This window comes from Populus alba, chromosome 2 (assembly GCF_005239225.2).
Source record: "Populus alba chromosome 2, ASM523922v2, whole genome shotgun sequence".
Classification (NCBI taxonomy): Eukaryota; Viridiplantae; Streptophyta; class Magnoliopsida; order Malpighiales; family Salicaceae; genus Populus; species Populus alba.
In genome coordinates this window covers 1,491,969-1,510,902 of record NC_133285.1, presented here as the reverse complement: position 1 = coordinate 1,510,902, position 18,934 = coordinate 1,491,969, and the positions used below count along the sequence as shown (strand labels likewise).

Here is an 18,934-nt window from a genome sequence, read left to right as displayed (position 1 = left end):
ACTGGAGCAATCTCTCTCCTTTATAACGAGCTTGGAGACCTCCATCTTACTATCTTGCCGATGTGGGACTACAATCCTCAACTGCCTCAGCATCCTTTGTCCGTTCTGTGTCTTATATTACATATGGCAAATGACATATCTTCGATTTATTTGAATGGATATGTTTTTCTTTTCTCTCTAGATAAGTGTTTATTATCTAGAAGAAAAAAATTAAAAGTTTATCTCATGCTTTCAAATTTCAAGTCTTTTTGGCTTCATATATTTGAAATGATAAATCTCACGATTACAAGCTTCATGGTGATTTGAGATAGATAACAAACACTTGTGTAAAACTAGCTTCCACTATACAATTAGAAAGATATCAGCAAAGAAATAAATTAAGAATTGTTACATCCAAGCTCCATTTAAAATCTAAATTAAAAAAATAAAAAGAGTTTACTATAAATCTTAGGATTAGAGAGAAGAGAAATAAGTAAAGATAAATATAATAATTTTCAATGAGAAAAGAGATATTTTTTATCTTTTCGAAAGTCTGGATAATTTTCTACAAATAATCAACAGATGAAAGAGTATGAATTAACAGTCTAATAAAAATGTATTAATTAATACATAATCTAATAAAAACGAATCTAAAATAACGTTTGCTATAAACCAGAGATTTCTCCACACAAGATGGCGTTTTCAGGAATTGGAAATTCATCTCTAACAGGAATGGTTGATGGATCCTCCTCTCCAATGCCTCTGACTCGCAAGTATAACTCTTGCCCTAGATACCATCTCTCCACATCCTGTGATCTCAGATTCCACAACCCTTGATTGTCCAGCATAACCATCACTGCCGTCCATCCGAATGGATAAACCTATCAAGCGATCACAAATTTGTGATAAAAAGAGTATTAGGCATATCGTTTCACATCCCTTGATCAAAAATTGGTGTTCAATGATCTGCAAGTCAACAAACCTGAACTGTAGAACGAGAAACAGCATCATTCAAGTTATATGTTGCCTTCATACCCTCTTCCCATGATGATGTACCAAACTCCATGCTGCAATTAGAATTCACAATTTTCAGTGAAGGGATTAAATGAATCAAATTAAGCTTATTCCACCAATAAATATTGGCTTTGAAAGTCCCACTAAAACATGGAGCATGAGAAGCCTCACCCAACAACAAAGAAGTTGTAGCCGTCAAGGTGCCATGTTTGCAAAGACGGGGTAGGATTTTCAAACACCAAATGGTAAAACTCTCTGTAATTTGCATTGATAACTGAAGTATTCAATGTCGAGATACCATTATCAATAGGGGTATCTGGAAAAATTCCAGTCTTCGATGTTTCGAGCTCGAAATAGTCTGCCATCTTTAATGGTGTCCCTTGGCTCACAAATGACACCCCGTTGACTGTATACAGGTGTCTATTTATATCGGTCTCACCGTTCCTGAGGACTATTGTATGGGACACGTTGATGCTGCCATAGTGATATGAACCTTGAGGATTTGGCCTGGCAGCTCCCGCTGACAAGTTCCACCTGATCAAGCACCAAATTGACAGCTTTTAACCATATGTTATTCGTGTTTTACTTGGGATTAGCGATGCGTACCTTATTGAACGAGCTTGTTCAATGGAGTAAAAATAATCATGTAACTGTGGTCCTGGGGGAAGTGGGCCGGATGGAAAATCATCAGAGTTCGGGTAGCGAATGACGCCGACTCCAAAAAGTTCAGCGTCAGTTAAACGGGAACTTGCAACCATGTAGAAGGACTTGCCACTAGTTTGATTCTTCGCTGTAACTAAGACTGAGGAGGATTGACCAACATGGATGTCCAGATTACTATAAGTTTGTTGTGCTGTGTAAGACCCTTCTGTCTCCACTAACAACATTAGATGGTCTTGAATCCTGAAGTTCAACGAAGTTTTCAAGCCCACATTTGAAATCCTTAGCCTGTATGTAGCCCCTGTAATCCAAGAAGATCATAATCAAATAAGTTGTTCCTCTGAATTCATATATAGTTTCTGTTGTCGATTGCACAGCAAAACATTATAGTAAAGGCTGGTGCAATCGACAACAGAAACAAATCAAGAGATACTACACGTTCGATTTTGAAAAAAACAAATCAAGAGAGATAGACTCCACTTTTAAGAAAGTAATATAAAAGAGATAAACTCAATCTTGAAAAACCTAACAAATTCTTGTTGAATAAAAAATTTAAAATTTAAATTTAACTACTAGATAATAAGTACCAGCATTCTTAAACAAAATAATCTAGAATAATAAACAATCTTAAAATTCTTTAATAAATAAATATAATTTCCGTAATAAAGTATATGTGTATTCACCTGGTTGAAATTCAAAAAACTGTTTCATTAGGACCCCGTCCATTGATAAGAATTCCACTGGGATTCTGAAGTCCAGTCCCATTATCAAGCAAAGCCCTCAAATCCTAGAGAGAGAAAAAAGGCATAATCATAATTGTTGTAACAATTTATATGTGAAAAATATGATAGATCCCAGGAAATCATACCCGGTGATCTGCACTGTACCAATCTCCAATGAGGACATCAATATCTCCATGAGGTTGTGGAAATGGAATAGGAATAACCTCACGATTATTCACACGAATAGGACCATATCCACCAGCAGCTTTGTGCAGGAGAAGTGATGGGAAATAAAAGAAACTTCCGATCTGATCCTTCACTTGAAAACTGTATGTCCAGTTCCGGCCAGGTAGTATTGGACAGTTAGTCTCTTGCACCCCATCTTGCCATGAATTCCTTCTCATTTGCAGTCCGTTCCTACATTGAATTTATGCAATCTCAAGCTGTCCTTACATGCGTACTAAAAATAGAAGAATCTGTGCTTGATTGTAAATGCATACCATGTCATAAGGAATGGTTCTGTCAAGTTGTTATGAACATTGATGTTTAGCACATCATTTGTTGTTGCATTCAACAATGGTCCCGGAAATTGATCGTTGATCACAATCACCTGCATAATTGAAAACAAGAAGAAAAGAGAACACTTGTACTGAAAAGTGAAACAAAATTCCAAGCACATAACACTAGCAAGTACAAAGGATGTAAGAAAAGATTGAAGAACCTGTTTGGTAAGAGCAAGAGGAGCACGGTGAGAGAAGGAAACTGTCCAGTCATAGGAAAGCGATTTGCCATCTACCAACACAGCGAGGGAGGAGAAGTAGAAAAGGATGAGGCTGAAAGGACTCATATCTACGTTTGCTTTCCTGACCATGCCATGAAATATAACCTAAATATATTTCTATCAACGAAGAACTAAACTTGAAGAAGCCAACTCGTAAGAGTAGAACTCTTTATATATATAAATTCATTTGTTTTTATAATTTATAGATGGATTCCAGATAAGTTTAGTTTGTGTACAGGTTATCCACGAATACAACATTGTTTAATTTTTTATGTTTTTGAATAATATCGTATATTAATCAATTTCTATCACTTATTTAATATTTAATTAGAGTAAGGATATATATATGGCCCAACAAGCTTCAAAAGCAAATGCCCAATGAGCCCAGCAAGTTGGAAATAGTTGCAAGCCTGTCACTGAGTTCACTCGTGATTAATTCGTGTTTTAAATTTCGTTTTCGTCAGCAGTGGCAGTTAGCTCATCTAAGAGAAATGGGTAAACAACATTGTAATAACATTCCACTTCAGTCCTTATAATTTAAAGTTTCTTTTTTATAACTCTATTCATGACGCCTTGTCCCTTTTTTTTAGATAAAAAAATGAAGTCTCTGTAATTTACAAATTATTCAATTCAGTCTCAAAATGTCTCCCCATACTCTACATGTATACACACACTGGTTATGTTTGTGTTTGGTTAGCATTTCAGTGCAAAAAGAATACAAACATGCTTATTTATAAAGATAAATAAATAAAATAAATATATTATCAAAATAATTTTAAAATGAATTTTTATATTTTTTTTAAATAGAAAATACAAAAAAAACATGTCCTTCCCATATCCCAGCACAAAAACTTAATTCTTTTTACTTTACTAACTAATAACAATTAATTTTAAAAGTATTTTTTATTTGAAAATATATTAAAATAATATTTTTTTATTTTTAAAATTTTATTTTTATATCAGTATACTAAAATAATTTAAAAATTAAAAAAAATTTGATAGGCGGGGCTATCACTTCTTGGTCAACCCTTAAAGTTGACTGGTGACACTCCTTGATCAACCCTTAAAGTTGACAGGTGATATTAGCAAGATATTTTTAATTTTTAAATATTTTTTATATTTTTTAAAAATTATTTTTAAATCTAAAATCACTTCAAAAATATATTAATTTAAAAAAAATAAAACAAAATATTTATAAAAAATAAAACAAAAACTAAAAAGCTTTTACTCTGGACAAGTCTCATTGTTGGTCTGCATTTATAGGCCTTGCAAACATGAGAGCAGAGAGCCAGAGACTCCTCTGTTAATCGATCTAATCACTTAGTCTATAGATCACCATCATTTCTAGGCGAGGACGCTTTCGCCTCAACGATCCAGGTGATTATCCAAAGACCATATTTTAGCCCAAGGAAGGATGCTCAGTGGCAAAGGTCAACGACTGGGACACTGATTCCTTTCAATGTATCACGTATGAAAGCCTCAAGACAAATGAATCAAGGCATTATAAACAAACAGCAATTCATCTACTGATAACCCACATAACAAAACAAGAAAGAGGTATTCGCAGAGTATCAGCACAACCTAGTAATCCTCCCTGCTGATAAACAAGATAGATCTTCTCATGTTTATCCATTCATTAAGTGAACTGTGGGCCTCGCAAAAAAACACAGCCGTACCAGGAAGCTAAAGTTCAACCAAATAAACCATGAATAAATTCAAAGCTGGTGGTTAGTTAAATGTCAATCCAAGCTCCCAAGAAAAAAAGGGTTAAATGTTCATCAAATCAGTCGAAAATCAACATTCCTCTGCCACAATTTTTTAAATACAAGCTCCTTGCATAGTTTAAGTGGATATCTCCACTTGTATTTCTTTTTCATTTTTATCCTCTCTTCCCCACCACTTTGTTCTAGCAAGTTCAGGTGGTTCCCTGCAGCTTCCTCAAGTTTTCAAACAGTCAGTAGGCTACAACAACCAGCTGTCAACGCATGCATAAGAAAAAATATGGAAGGCCAAACAGTACATCCACCTATTATTTTACATGTGCTCTAATAAACTCCTCCACCTGAGATATCTCGCCAGTCAAACCAGAAGCTTCACCAATGGTAACTTTATTAATGCATTGCGAGAATGAAAACACTTCACCAGGTATTCCAAGAGTATAGTCATTTGCGATATCAGCATCTGATACTCCGCTCCTTGATACCCGCAATTTTTCTCTGAAAGATAGAAAACAAATGGACTAAGTATACTTGCATTTGCATTAATCACAATGAAATGCACAGCAGAGAGAGAGATAGAGAGATGCATTTTAAATGGGATTGAAGCAAAAATCTTATCTGAACACAACTACAAAAAAATCCAATAGAGCACCAAATAACAAACACAAAGGTTACATTTTTTAAGGGAACAAGCAGCTGTAGATAGGTCTCATCCAGCCCTTGAGTTTTAGCTAATGTATGGGTTACAGTTTGTTAAACTGTGAAAGACTTTTTTAAAGCAACAAGACTTACTTATCATCCAAGGCACAAGGCCCAACTCCTGGTGCTCAACCCAGTAAAACCATGCACTTGTTTAGCAATGTGTATATATTTTGCAAAAAATAATAATAAGAGTAAAAGCTGGCTTCACTAAATAATATCTTCCTACAAAGGCTTGACCAAAATATATGTTTCACAACTTCATACATATTCATTTCCATTGATAACAAAATCCATAGCTGAAAAGGCCTTTTGTTTTGTTTTTATATAGAGAAAAACACAAAATATCGTTAAAACAACACCATATCAAAATCATATAAAAATCATAAAACAGAAAGCTATATGATTAAAAGTGCTTGAGCAAATTTGCAAACCAGACCATATGATGTTCCATCTTTTCAAGTTAGAATATGTTATCAAATTGACACAATACTGTCAAGTGTAGATTTTGAAAAAAAATTGCCCCCTACGCCTGGCACCTTGCAAGAAGCATTCGCCTAGGCAGCACCCAAGCAAATCACCTTGCCTTGAGGCAGAGGCATTCAAGGCAGGGGTGCCTTGTCTCACCTTAGCACCCAGGTAATTGCCTCTAGTATCTCATATGATGGCTTTGCATTAACAAAGGAGCATAAAAGCCTAACTGACCACGTGATCTCAACAACTTCTCATTGAGATGCCAATAAGAAATTATTACTTGGAAGTGCAGGACAATGGAGAATATAAGGAAATTGAACGCACATTTCTTTCTCTAACTGTTTTCGGATGAATTCCTTGGTATGTGCTGTCACTTTGTCTGTCTTGTTACAGCAGATGAGAACTGGAAGTTTTCTTTTTTACGACACTTGCCTTGGTCAAAATATCATACAGATATCTGTAACATACAGGCCATCAAAATTAGAATACCACATTTCTACATCTTCAGAGTGCAAATACATGTGCGCTTTATCTGAAACTATGTGTTGAAGTTTGTAATTACTCTGTAACTGCACTCAAGTTGGGTAAGAATTCCAAAGCATCAACAACAAACACGATGCAGCTGCTTGAGGCAAGAACTCGTCTAGTTTGGGTCGAAGACGAGAATGACCAGGAACATCAACAACATGTACAGGCTTTATTTTTCCCTTCTGTTGAGGACATAAAGAAGTGGAAAACGGAAGGGTTAGCACCGCCTAAAATGCCTGGCTGAATTTGGAAAACATATTCCCATTTCATGTCATTAGAAATCAACACAGCCTGAGTCAAATTTGAGCACATCAAGTTAAAATATATCACCTTGGCACTCTCGGAATGTAGTAAGAAAGTGCCCTCATTTGGTTCCATTGAGGTGACAGTACCCTGATGTGAAGAGCCATCTCGAAGCTGGCAAATGCATCAGGGATGTAAATAAAATTTAGAACAAAAACTGTAATGTACAAACAAGATTACTCTCATAACTAAACTTTCAAAAGTCAACGATCAAACTCTGAAATCTCAAAGGAATGTGGGGGATTACTTGATAAAAAAGAACAGTTTTACCACTCCCACTAAGCCCAGAGAGCACAATGGTATTGGATTTTGTGCGTTTCAGCAAGCGAACTGCAAAGAAAAGCATAAAAGAAGAAGTTAGATATGATTCCAAATCCAAACATCTAAAAAAAGAAACAATCTGCATTTTTTTCTTAAAACATTTGCTAAACAAGCAATGCAGTTGAAACATAGAAAACACAAAACAGAGAGATCATTGATTCAGGAGGTCTATTCAAATAACAAGGACAATCCTCTCTCTTTCCAAAAACTATTCAATCCCTTGTAAATAGGTAGTGAAACATCTACGTTTTTCATTTGATATCTTCAAGAGAGCCCCTGCTAGACTTCAAAACCAGTCCTACCATGACTTTACATCAATTTACATCGATTAGTTCCGTAATCCTAAACAGCAATCCTGCCCAGAGAGTTAAATTTACATGGAAACGAAAGAGTTTTACATGATCAAAAGTAGCAACACCGGACATCCTTTGCAGATTTTGCTGCCCAGATCCATGATATTCTTAATAAAAAATGAGGTCCAATTGGCCAGTACAGATAACAAATTACAGGCCATATTGCAACATCAAGTGCTCTGTTTGATTCTTCCTCAGTCCCGACACTGCATAATTCTGCTTCACTTTATGAGGTCAAAGATTTCCAAATTCCATATAATCAACACTAAGTATCAAATTGTGTGCTTAAGTACAATCTCTTTAAGTTACAGCAAATAGACGATCAAGTAAGAGCCATTTCCGTTACGCTAGACAATTAGAGATGAAACAAACATAAGCAAACAGAAGTAGAGAATTACTTGTAAAGAGCAAAAGGGTGGTGAAAAGCAAGACAGCGACAGCCGCGTACAGTTGAGTAGGAGGTATTTGATGTGCATATTCAATCCCCTGTTGCAACCATTGCTGCGCTTCAGTTTTCCACTGCTCTATTCCTTCCATTTTAGATGCTGCGAATCCACGTTTTACAGAAATTAAACCCAAATTTCATGTAATTTTACAAATGGGATTCAATTACAGCCAGATTTCCGTTTCAAGAAAGAGAAAAAAACACTGACAGATCGAATCAGACGATAAAAAAACCCACCTAAAGAAAAGTGTGTTTGAAGGCTGTGAGGCTCACCGCTAACCCGCAAAGGAACCGGAGTTGAGGAGGGTCCGTTTCTTGGGTTTCTCCGCTGTTTACTGGGGTTACAGTCGCTGCTGCTTCTCCGATCCTTATCTCCGCTGCTTGTCGCCCTTTCCGGCGCGTGGGGGCTATTGAAAGATCGCGAGAGAAGAGAGAGAATGATTTTTATTGCTTTTCTTTGTTTGGATTTTTTATTTTTACTTTTACTTTTTGTTTGGAGAGAGGAGAGGTTTTTTTAGGTTTTTTATTTTTAATAAAACACGAACGGGTAGCCCGTGTTAAATGTAGGAAATTAATATGGTAAGTTAGTCCCCGTACTTTTGACATTTACAGTTTAGTTTCAGTAGGCAAAGTTGATTTTGATTTTTTTTTAAGTTTCCCATATTTCCCTTTATAAATGATTTTTTTATCTTATCTATAGCGGGTGAAAGTTGAAACATAAAATTTCGATTATAAGTCTGGGGACAATGTAGGAAAGAAACAACCAGATTGTAAAAAAAGTATAAATATAAATACTGAGTTACAAACGAGTATGAAATATAAGGACCTAATAACTGAAAGTTTTTAAACTAAACGGTTGATTAGTTATTTCACTGAAAAACAAGGATAAAATAATAATTTCCTCTTGATTTCTTTTTCTTGCCTCCACTTGCTCTCTCTCTCTCTCTCTCTCTCTCTGTTGATTTTTTAGACTTTGATTTTTTTCTTCCTTTTGCCTTATCTTTTCCACTTGCTTCCTTTTTGTCAATTAACAAAATATATTATATAGTCAAATTTCGCATTGAAAAAAAAATCTCAGGTTAATAATAAAGAAAATAATTAAAAATCACGTACACGTCCCCACACTCATGATCCGTGTCCTTAAACAACAGGGTAAGGATATTTTTAGGTTAATTTTTTTATATAACAGTGATAGAATCAATTTTTTTTTCTAATAGTAAAGATATTTATAGATTAGATTTTTACTCCGTTATGAATTTAAAAAATATTATTAAATCCATAAAGAATAAAATATATTTCATTTCAAAATGTTCCAAGTGAATTGATTTCATATCTCTATGCATCCTTGTTCCTCGGATCATTATATTTGATTCATTTTTGTGTCATCTTCAAGCAAAAACTAATCGAAGATTTCAAAACACTAGGATTGTTGGGAAACATGTTTCCTTGGTTATTGCTATATAAGATTTTTTTTTTTTTTATATGTAGAGTATTATAAACCAATTTATGCGTAATAAACCATTTTTTTATAACTCAATTTAGCCTTTTAAATATAGTGTTTGAAAACACAGGTCAATCCATGTTTTTTAAAAAATTAATTTTTTTTGCATGTTTTGAATTGTTTTAATGCACTGATCTTAACAATAATTTATAGAAAATAAAAAAATATTATTTTGATACATTTTAAAATGAAAAACATTTTAAAAAGTAATCACAATTACAATCCTACACAAGAATATATTATATACCCTGCTTTTCATGATTCCAATAATATTTACTAAAAAAAAATTAAAATTAAAACCTGAAATGGAGCAAACCCTAAATCTTAACCCCTCGAGGTTATTATTGTTATCGCTATATAATTTTGTAATTTATATAGCAAATCTATTCATATTTATTGAAACACCCTTATGTCAAGTTTGAGAACTTTTTTCATTCAACCAGATGTTTTTTTATCGGTTCGCTTTTGAAATATTATGTGAAAAACCTTTCTCTCTAATTTTTTTTTTAACAATTCAATACTATTCTATTTTATTTTTTTTTTAACTAGCCCATCTCATTTCTGATTCTAAATTATTAATATCATAAAATTTGACTAGGGGTTTACAATTTACCACCATTTCTATTTTATTTCTCACTGTTTAATTTATCACAATGAAGTCTTTTATGGGGTTTTACAGAGTTTCCACGAGTTATCTGCATATTTAAATTATAAATTATCAGGATATATATATATATATATAAAGAAAGCTAAATGGTGTGGGGCTTTCACTATAGCTTTAGACATAAATTACCATGGATTGCGATAATGAAATTTACTCAGTTATGGTGTTTAATTAAGAAGACCATGAGGGACATTTTAATATTATCATACTGTCTTTTCTACTGGTTATTCAAAAAAGTTGTCGGCGCGTGTTCCATACACCTCAACAAGTTGGTGGCGCCCTCACCATTAAAAAGGGGCGTGAGACGCCTCTCGATGGCTAAATCTAGTCATTAATCGTATAAATAGATGCGTAGACATGCCTTTTTTTATATGGTGCAGCACGTATGTATATATCATGCTTGGATTACCACCGATAATCGATGGTTTGTGTTTTTTCATTCTTTTATTTCTTCTCCTAACAACTAACGTGCACATTTTTTCTCTCTTTCTTTGTTATTTGCTTGGGTCTGACTTAACCTCCAGACCTAGTAGCCTATAAAAAAATAAAACAAAAAAATTAATTATGATTTTTGTTTATGATATTTCAAAGATAATTTATTTTATTTTATATAAAAAAATAGGATTTGTGTTTAAAATACTTAAGAGATAATTTATTTGTTTTATAAAAATATAAAAAAAATAATTAGAATTTTTATTTAGGATACTTCAATGGGAGTTTAATTTTTTTTAAAAAAAATATAGAAAACATTTATAAGAAATTATTTAGGATACTTTAAGGTTAATTAAAAAAAAAATTATAAAAAAAATTAATTATAATTTCTGTTTAGGATACTACAAGGATAGTGTAATTTTGTTCTTAATAAAAAATAAAAGAAAATAAATATCAAAAAAAGATAATTTAATTTGTTTTTATAAAAAATAGAAATAAAATATCAAAAACTAATTAGGCAGCCCTGCTAGGCCTAAACGACTAGGGACTGGCAGCCATGCCTAATTAAAGTTTTTTAATAAAAAAAATTATTATTTATATACAAAAAATGATATTTAAATCATCTTGAAGTATTTTAAATAGAAATTCTAATTATTTTCTTATATTTTTATATAAAAAAATTAAATTATCAAAGAAGTATCCTAATTAATTTTTTATATGTATTTAAAAAAAAATTATAAAAAGAACATTTAAATCATCTTTGAAGTATATCAAACAGAAATCATAATTAATATTTTTTATGTTTTATAAAAAATAATTTAAACTATCATTGAAGTATTCTAAACAAAAATTCTAATAAATTATTTTTTATATAATTTTTTTAATTTTTTATAAAAAAAATATTTAAACTATCGCTGAAGTATCTTAAACAAAAATCTTAATTATTTTTTTTATAGTTTTTTTTTTTAATTTTTCATGAAAAAAACATTTAAACTCTCCTTGAAGTATCCTAAATAGAAATCCTAAATAATTTTATTTATATATTTTTTATTAAAAAAACTTTTAAACTATCCTTGAAATATCCTAAATAATATTTTTATAAATCTTTTCTATTTTTTATAAAACAAATTTTACACTACCCTTGAAGTATCATAAACAGAAATCTTAACTAGTGTTTTTTATAAATTATTTTCATTAAAAAAAATTTTAAATTATCCTTTAAGTATCCTAAATAATGTTATATATATATATATAATTAATCTATCCTTAAGGTATCAAAAACATAAATTCTAATTAATTTTTTTATAAATTATTTTTATTTTTGGAGATCTACTATAATGGCATCCTTGTACATACATTTATGTCTTGCATGTATGAAGAGGGCCAAATAGACTAGGGATGTTTGCTACTTCTATAGGCATGAATCGAAAAATCTAAATAACTATTTAGATTTTAATGTTTTCATGCACAATAAAATTAACCAAATATTTTTCTTTAATAGCAATTATGGTTGTGGGAACATCTCCATACGAGCAGGCTTCAGATATCTAGATTTCCAGATATAACAGTCCAAACTACAAGTGTTACACTTGATCTCCCATTATGATGCAAGTATTATGATGTTATTTTTGTAATTATATACATTTATATTGTGTTCTTGAAACTTTAAAAAATGCAATTAAATTGGTATATTTTTAATGTTAAGTGGCGTGTTGGAAAAGTTTTTGAAAATAATTCATCACATGTGCTAGCATTTTATTGGAGTGAACTTTATAGATAACCTGCTATCCAAGTATTTTTTGAATTATTTGTTGAGTAAAATAATTAACTACATAAAATTATTGTTGTTTTATTTTTATTTAACTTATAATCTGCAGGTCATTTGAATGCCTTGCTTATAAGAAAGGTTAGCCATTGCTCTAACTGTCTACATTACCAGGATGAATATACGAACAACAATAGTCCGCTAATATATTTTTAAGATGGTCGAGTTACGTTGTCCATATCGGGTAACGTGACAATTCGATTACATACAACACATTCCACTCAATATCAATACAAATGATGCTTTGCATGCCATTATTTGCAGGGGTAACAATGATGATTATGATTGGTTAAGCCGACATAGTGCTCATGTATCACAGTGAGATACATAAAGAAATGAGATGTTTACAAAGACGAATCCTGTAACTATTGATAACGAGTACATGATTTGGTACACGAGTGTAACACGACAAATTATTACTTTGAATCTCAAGAAGGTTCCTCCACCTGGATATATATATATATAGTATGTAAAACATGCCTAACAGATTCAACATCATGTAAGTAATAAAAGTTTTTTTATGATTAATATATGTTAACCTTTAAGTTTTATGTATTTATCTTTTAATTTAACATTAATGTCATATTAATATTAAATTGACTTCTTACTACGAGGGGGTCGAGATGCATCTCTTATCTTTATAGTACTGATAAGGAAAGAAAAGTTCATACCGTAACATCCAGGTGGTCAAATGTTTGCCGCATTGGACTCAAAACCTTTGAAGATGGGTTATCTCCTGATGATGCTGTGGCAAAGGATGAGGCCACTTAGGCAGGAGCATGAGCTGGATCTGGTCATGCAACCAATGAATCTAAATCATCTAGTAGACGACACAAGCATAGATATATAGATGATTTATGTTTTATTATTTTGAGATTACTTGAATACTGTATTGTTGGATTGTTTTATAGTAATTTTGCATGTATAATTTTTTTTTTTTTGCATCTCTTAGCCTACTTTTTGATTATGAATTATGAGAATATGTTGAGTTTTGTTAGAATTTATTGACTATGTTATTGTGGTTTTTTACAGATTTTTTAAAGCGAGATAAGATTTTGGTTATAATTCCTATAAGGATGAAACTTTATTCAAATTTTGATAAAATTATAAATATTTCAACCCTATAAAACCATCAAGTAAATAAAATTTTAGATTAACAAAAACTATAATTTTATAATTTATTTATGCTTGAAAAACAAAAAATAACTTAAAACTTAACAATAGTCAAAACGGTTAGATTGTTTTATCAAATGTCCATCTATTTTTTAAAGTAGTTGTAAATTATGGTATTTCAATAATATAACGTGAAACGTGATATTTTTGAAAATATCGAATTTCTTAACTCAATATTTTTTCAAACTATCTTATTTTACAAAAACTTTCTTATCATGTAATATTTTAAACATTTTATTATGTTTTGAATGCTAGTTTCCCGGATTATCAAATAAATCCATCCTCTGTCTTCATGTGCTCACCATGTGACCCGGGAATGCGAAATCTCGAAACCTGGGGCACTTGTTGCCCCCGAATCGCTGGATAATCAAAAGTCACCAGTTTCCCTTTGTTTTTTTTTCGGAAAAATAGGGTTACGAAATAACTAAGTTGTTTTTAACTCTTTGGTCTGACCAATCAAAACAGATTCCATGCTAGAATTCATGTGCCACCGACAGTAATACTGCCTATCGGGTCCCATGGTTCCTAGTTACAATACCAGACACAACGGTCCCTAGCCACAGTACCAGACAAAACCTGGCGGGCTAACCTAGTGTTTCACTAATTCAGGGTTTAATCTGAGTAAAAAAAACTTGGTTTTTTTTTTTTTAAATAATGTTGTTTTATTTTTAAAAAAAATTAAAACAGCATCATATTAATCCAGATTAAGTCATGCAATCTGTCATGTGAGCCTTAAATCAGGTCAAAGCAATTCTTGTAGCTATACCATGTATACAGCAAGGGTTACATTTTTTACCTGGGTTTCGTTTATCCATGGAATATGTTTAATCCTGAGCGGTAGCCCACAACATGAGAAAATTAAACCTTTCATCATCCCAGACACGGAATTTTTGAAACAGTCTAAGATGACGCGGCTACTGGCTACTGCCCTATAATAGAGCTAAGACTTGAAGAATGTTTGTTTTGAAGGTATTATCGTGTTTTTTTAAAAAAAATTAATTTTTTAAATATATTTATATTGTTTTGATGTGAATAAAAAAATATCAATTAAAAAAATATTATTTAATATATTTTTAAATAAAAATTAATTTTAAAAACAGTCACTTCTACAACAGTAAATCCACAGCTTTGCCTTTGCTGTGATTCCATTTCTATTCATTTACATTGACTACTTATTAATAAAGTTTACATGACATTGTTAGGAAATATTTAGGATGGAAACAAATATCGAAGTGGTTTAGAGATATAAAAATATTATTTTTTAAAATGTTTATTTGTCTCATACAAAAACAACATCTCTAGAATACAACTAAGCCCTCTAAACTTCTAAAATAATGAGAAGATAAGACCAAGAAAAAAATATATGTATTTTTTGTTGTGTTTCTTTTCTATATAGTAATATGTTTTTATAAACTTGAAACATAATAATAAAACAATATGATTGCTCATCAAACAATATAATTGTTGATAAAATAATATGATGTTCATCAAATTGTATAACTATTCATAAAACAGTATAACAGTTCATTTTAAATTTCAAGTTCAAAATGCTATCTTTAGATATTATAAATATCCACATAATAAATATTAGAAATCCAAATAGAAGAGTTTCTCTACCATGACTTAATTTACTACATAGTAGAAACTTATATTTAGAAACATTAGGAGGAAGTGTTTCTTTTCAATGCGAGATAAAATTTTTTTTTATTCATTTACAAACTACACCAACACGTATGAATACCCCTCTTGGATATTATAGAGTGATTTTTTATATTTTTAAAATAATTAATTGTAATAAAATACGTCTCATATATTTTTACTGTTTCGGTTTTTCCAGAGACAGCCAAAATTATAACAATAGAATATCAGATTACCAGCCACAGCAGTCGCACTAGCAATAGTGACCTTGCATTCACCTTTATTGCAGGAGTATATCATGTTATCATGGGCCTCATGCTGAGTCAGCCAGGCAAGCTTGTCTTGCCCTCTATAAGTGGACTAGTTAGTGCTCGTCGTATCATGTCTAGACAACTGTGACGAGGTGGAGATGGTTTTCGCCACTCCAACTGAAAATTTGTCTCGGCTTAATTAATTATTCTTAATATTTTTAGATGAAAAATAAAAAATATTATTAAAAATAACTATTAACACAGTACCATAAGCTAAATTTACGCTCAACTCTTTTAGGAAGCAAGACGACGACATATAGTAGCCAATAGATGAGAAAGTTTGATCAGATCTACATGGAAGATTTTTGCCGCTATTAAATTATTGAACTTTCCAGACTCTTTTCATACCATTTCCATGAAAATCTAATCTTTAAAAGCTATGAAGTGACATCCAATGGATTGAACTTTCGGAGAAATTAATCTATGGATTCATTGGAAGGATGTGTGCACAAGGAAATTAGAATTCAAAACCCAACAAGATAAGAGTAAATTATTTCTTTAGTCTCTGTGTTTAAAATTCTGGGACTAAAGACAATTTACTAAATAAGTTTCGAAAGGGAAGGCTTCTAGAAAAAATTCACAAGCATCCAAAACATACCGTGGGCTGCAAACGTGTTTGTCTGCCTGCAAGGTACAATATCCTTGTAACGCCGACGGTTTTCTGAGTCAGCATGTGACAGATCCAAAAACCACCGAAATGGATAAGCCCACGACAATTCGTTAACCAACCAAACTAACCATGGTTAACCAATCCTCAACTTCTTTATAATCAACGAAGTCACCCTTCCCATTTCCTCAACATCCTTGAACAACACAGCAACTCGGCAAAACAGGCTTTACTTTCCAAACATGGCCTCCACAACTTGTCTCACATCTTTTAGCTCCTCCGCGTCTCCTTTTATTGCCTCAAAAGTTTCCACCAATCAGTCTCGTTCACCACCACCGTCTCGCGTCGGCTTCCGCCCCCTTCGAGTATCCGCCGCCTGCGCTTCAACCGCCGAGAGACCCACATCATACATTGCAGCACCAACATCTGCATCATCTCTTTACGAAGTTCTCGGAATTCAAATGGGCGCCACGTGTCAGGAGATCAAGACAGCTTATCGAAGACTGGCTAGAATCTTGCATCCTGATGTTGCAGCTAACGGTCAAGGGGAGGACACGGCTTACGAGTTCATGAGAGTCCACGAAGCTTATGAAACCCTGTCTGATCCTGAAAAACGTGCAGATTATGATCTCTCCCTTTATAGACGAGGAAGGCAAATGGGCTCTCCGTTTGTGATGTCTGCTGCTACTGTAACAACAATGGCAACAGGATTTTCTGGGTATACAAGTCAGAGATGGGAAACTGATCAGTGCTGGTAAATGGGAAAAGAGGCTGTAATATCATAGATCCTAATCGATTTTAGTCCCTTAGATTGCTAGATGAAATTGTAAGATACAGTATTGACCCCCAAATATTGGGGATTATTTGCTGTTGTAAATAGTCCAGATTGGACCTCCATCTCTTGTATCATGTCCCAAGGCGGCATTTTTTCAGCCTGGAATTATGAATTCTTACCTATGATAATGCTATGATTTTGAAATGGATGTGCTGAACAGTAAAATTCAAGCCCTCTTTTCTTGACATTATAATACTACTGGAACATACTCCATCTCAAGGAAAATGAGTTTTCCTTATGCAGACAAGAGGAATGGACTCGGATTCTTTTTTCATAGAGAATTGGATTCCTGTTTATCTTGGTCCGAGAGTGATCTGGAATGATAGATAAAGCTGAAACAGACTTGGAAGTTTCAAGATTTTCTATCCACTATTGATGGAGTGTCCAATGTCTATAAGCCATATGCGTGAATTTTGTCCAATGATTGAACTAGAGGTATAGCGATTTGAAGTGCCCAATTCCTCAACTTTTAAAGTGGAAACGCAAAAAGATGGAGCAGTTCCAAAAAGTAAAAGCAAAAGCAAGAACAGTGACCCAAAGACAGAGGCTTTGCCAGACAGAAATATCAAATACACAGAAAGAAGCAGGTAGCGTTTGGGAACGCCATCAACTGTATTTTCCAAAAATTTAAAAGTTTTGTTTTTTTATTAAAATTTAATATGATTTTATATTTTTATATTGTTTTGATGTGTTGATATTAAAAATAATTTTTTTAAAGAAAATATTATTAACATGTATTTCAGCACAAAAAAATAATTTAAAAAATAATCACCACTACACTGTCAAACATGTTATAAGAATCGTTCGCAATCTTGGTTTGATTAGAAACACACAGCGAAAAAAACAGCTCAATGCATGGAAAAATCCAGGCCACATATAAACAAATACGATGGGAACTGCTACCCATTTTCGTTCTCCAGAATTCCAAATATACAACCACCAGTCTACAGCCTCAATGAACTGGGTCAAACAGACTTGGGCCTCACTTTCAATTGGTATGTACGATTATGGGCCAAGGCTGGACTCATCTCTACAAGTGTCCATAGCATAGCGAGTAAGCACGTAGCAATGGCTTGATCGGTGCAGCCTTCAAGTCAATGGCTCCGTTGTCGACTTGTCGGTGTCTTGCGTTTGGTTGCAATCGAACTGAAATGGGACAAGACCAGACATCCTTTCCTGACGCGGTATCTCCAAATGTGGATGAGATGGCAGCTACAATCACACGGATTAGACTCAACAAGCACACAGCTCAGTCTTAGGTTAAACGAATCAAGTCCAGTGTCATTCAAGCTGGCAAATGGATTGAGTTTTCAAGGACCACAAATATATCAATATATGGACCCTTTTAGCTACCAACCGATTTCGTCTGTATTTAATATTGTAAATGTATAATGTTTTTAAAAGTTTTTTTTTTTTAAAATATATCAAAATGTTTTGTCTATTTTTTTTAACTTTTAAAATTAATACATCAAAATTATTAAAAAATAATAGTAAAAATACCAATTCCATATTTTTTAAAGATAAATATTCTTTTAAAAAATATAATTAAAACAAAATACACCGAACTGCCAAACAAGTATTTCCTTTTCTCCGTTCATGTTGAAGGCATGGCAATAAAATATTGACGGGGACATTGCTCCTCTTTCTTCGTCCTCAGTCCCTCTTTCCTTTTTTTTTTTTTTTTTTTTTTTTTTTTTTTCCGGGGGCGGGGGGGACATTGCCACTCTTCCACGACACCATGGTTTCTTCTTATCCACTTCCATGGACCCACAGAGATGAATTTCTCGTCGTCGATTAAAATTTCGTGGCAGTTCAAGAGACATCTTGTTATTCAACTATAAATATTTACATTAATATGACCGAAAACTATATGCTATAATTTTATCCAACAATTTGCTAAGGTTAGAGAGAAAACCTTAGTTGGTTAATATTAATTTACATATTTATGGAA

At 32.6% G+C, this 18,934-nt stretch overlaps 2 protein-coding genes and 1 pseudogene across 2 annotated transcripts; 1 reads left to right on the top strand and 2 right to left on the bottom strand.

Annotated features, from left to right (window-relative positions):
• Positions 1 to 542: 542 nt before the first annotated feature.
• LOC118052694 (monocopper oxidase-like protein SKS1) lies at positions 543 to 3,337 on the bottom strand (annotated as a pseudogene).
• Positions 3,338 to 4,845: 1,508 nt separating this feature from the next.
• LOC118052693 (uncharacterized) lies at positions 4,846 to 8,520 on the bottom strand. Its single transcript, XM_073407345.1, is given in 9 exon segments — positions 4,846 to 5,372; positions 6,372 to 6,454; positions 6,456 to 6,504; positions 6,610 to 6,664; positions 6,667 to 6,757; positions 6,906 to 6,992; positions 7,126 to 7,208; positions 7,951 to 8,097; positions 8,235 to 8,520. Coding segments are annotated over 8 exon segments (774 nt in total). The 5' UTR covers positions 8,090 to 8,097; positions 8,235 to 8,520; the 3' UTR covers positions 4,846 to 5,185.
• A 7,799-nt stretch (positions 8,521 to 16,319) lies between these two features.
• Positions 16,320 to 17,127, top strand: LOC118052692 (chaperone protein dnaJ 11, chloroplastic). Its single transcript, XM_035063699.2, has one exon. It carries the CDS (start codon positions 16,391 to 16,393, stop codon positions 16,904 to 16,906), a length of 516 nt encoding a protein of 171 aa, XP_034919590.1. The 5' UTR covers positions 16,320 to 16,390; the 3' UTR covers positions 16,907 to 17,127.
• The last annotated feature ends 1,807 nt before the right edge of the window (positions 17,128 to 18,934 follow it).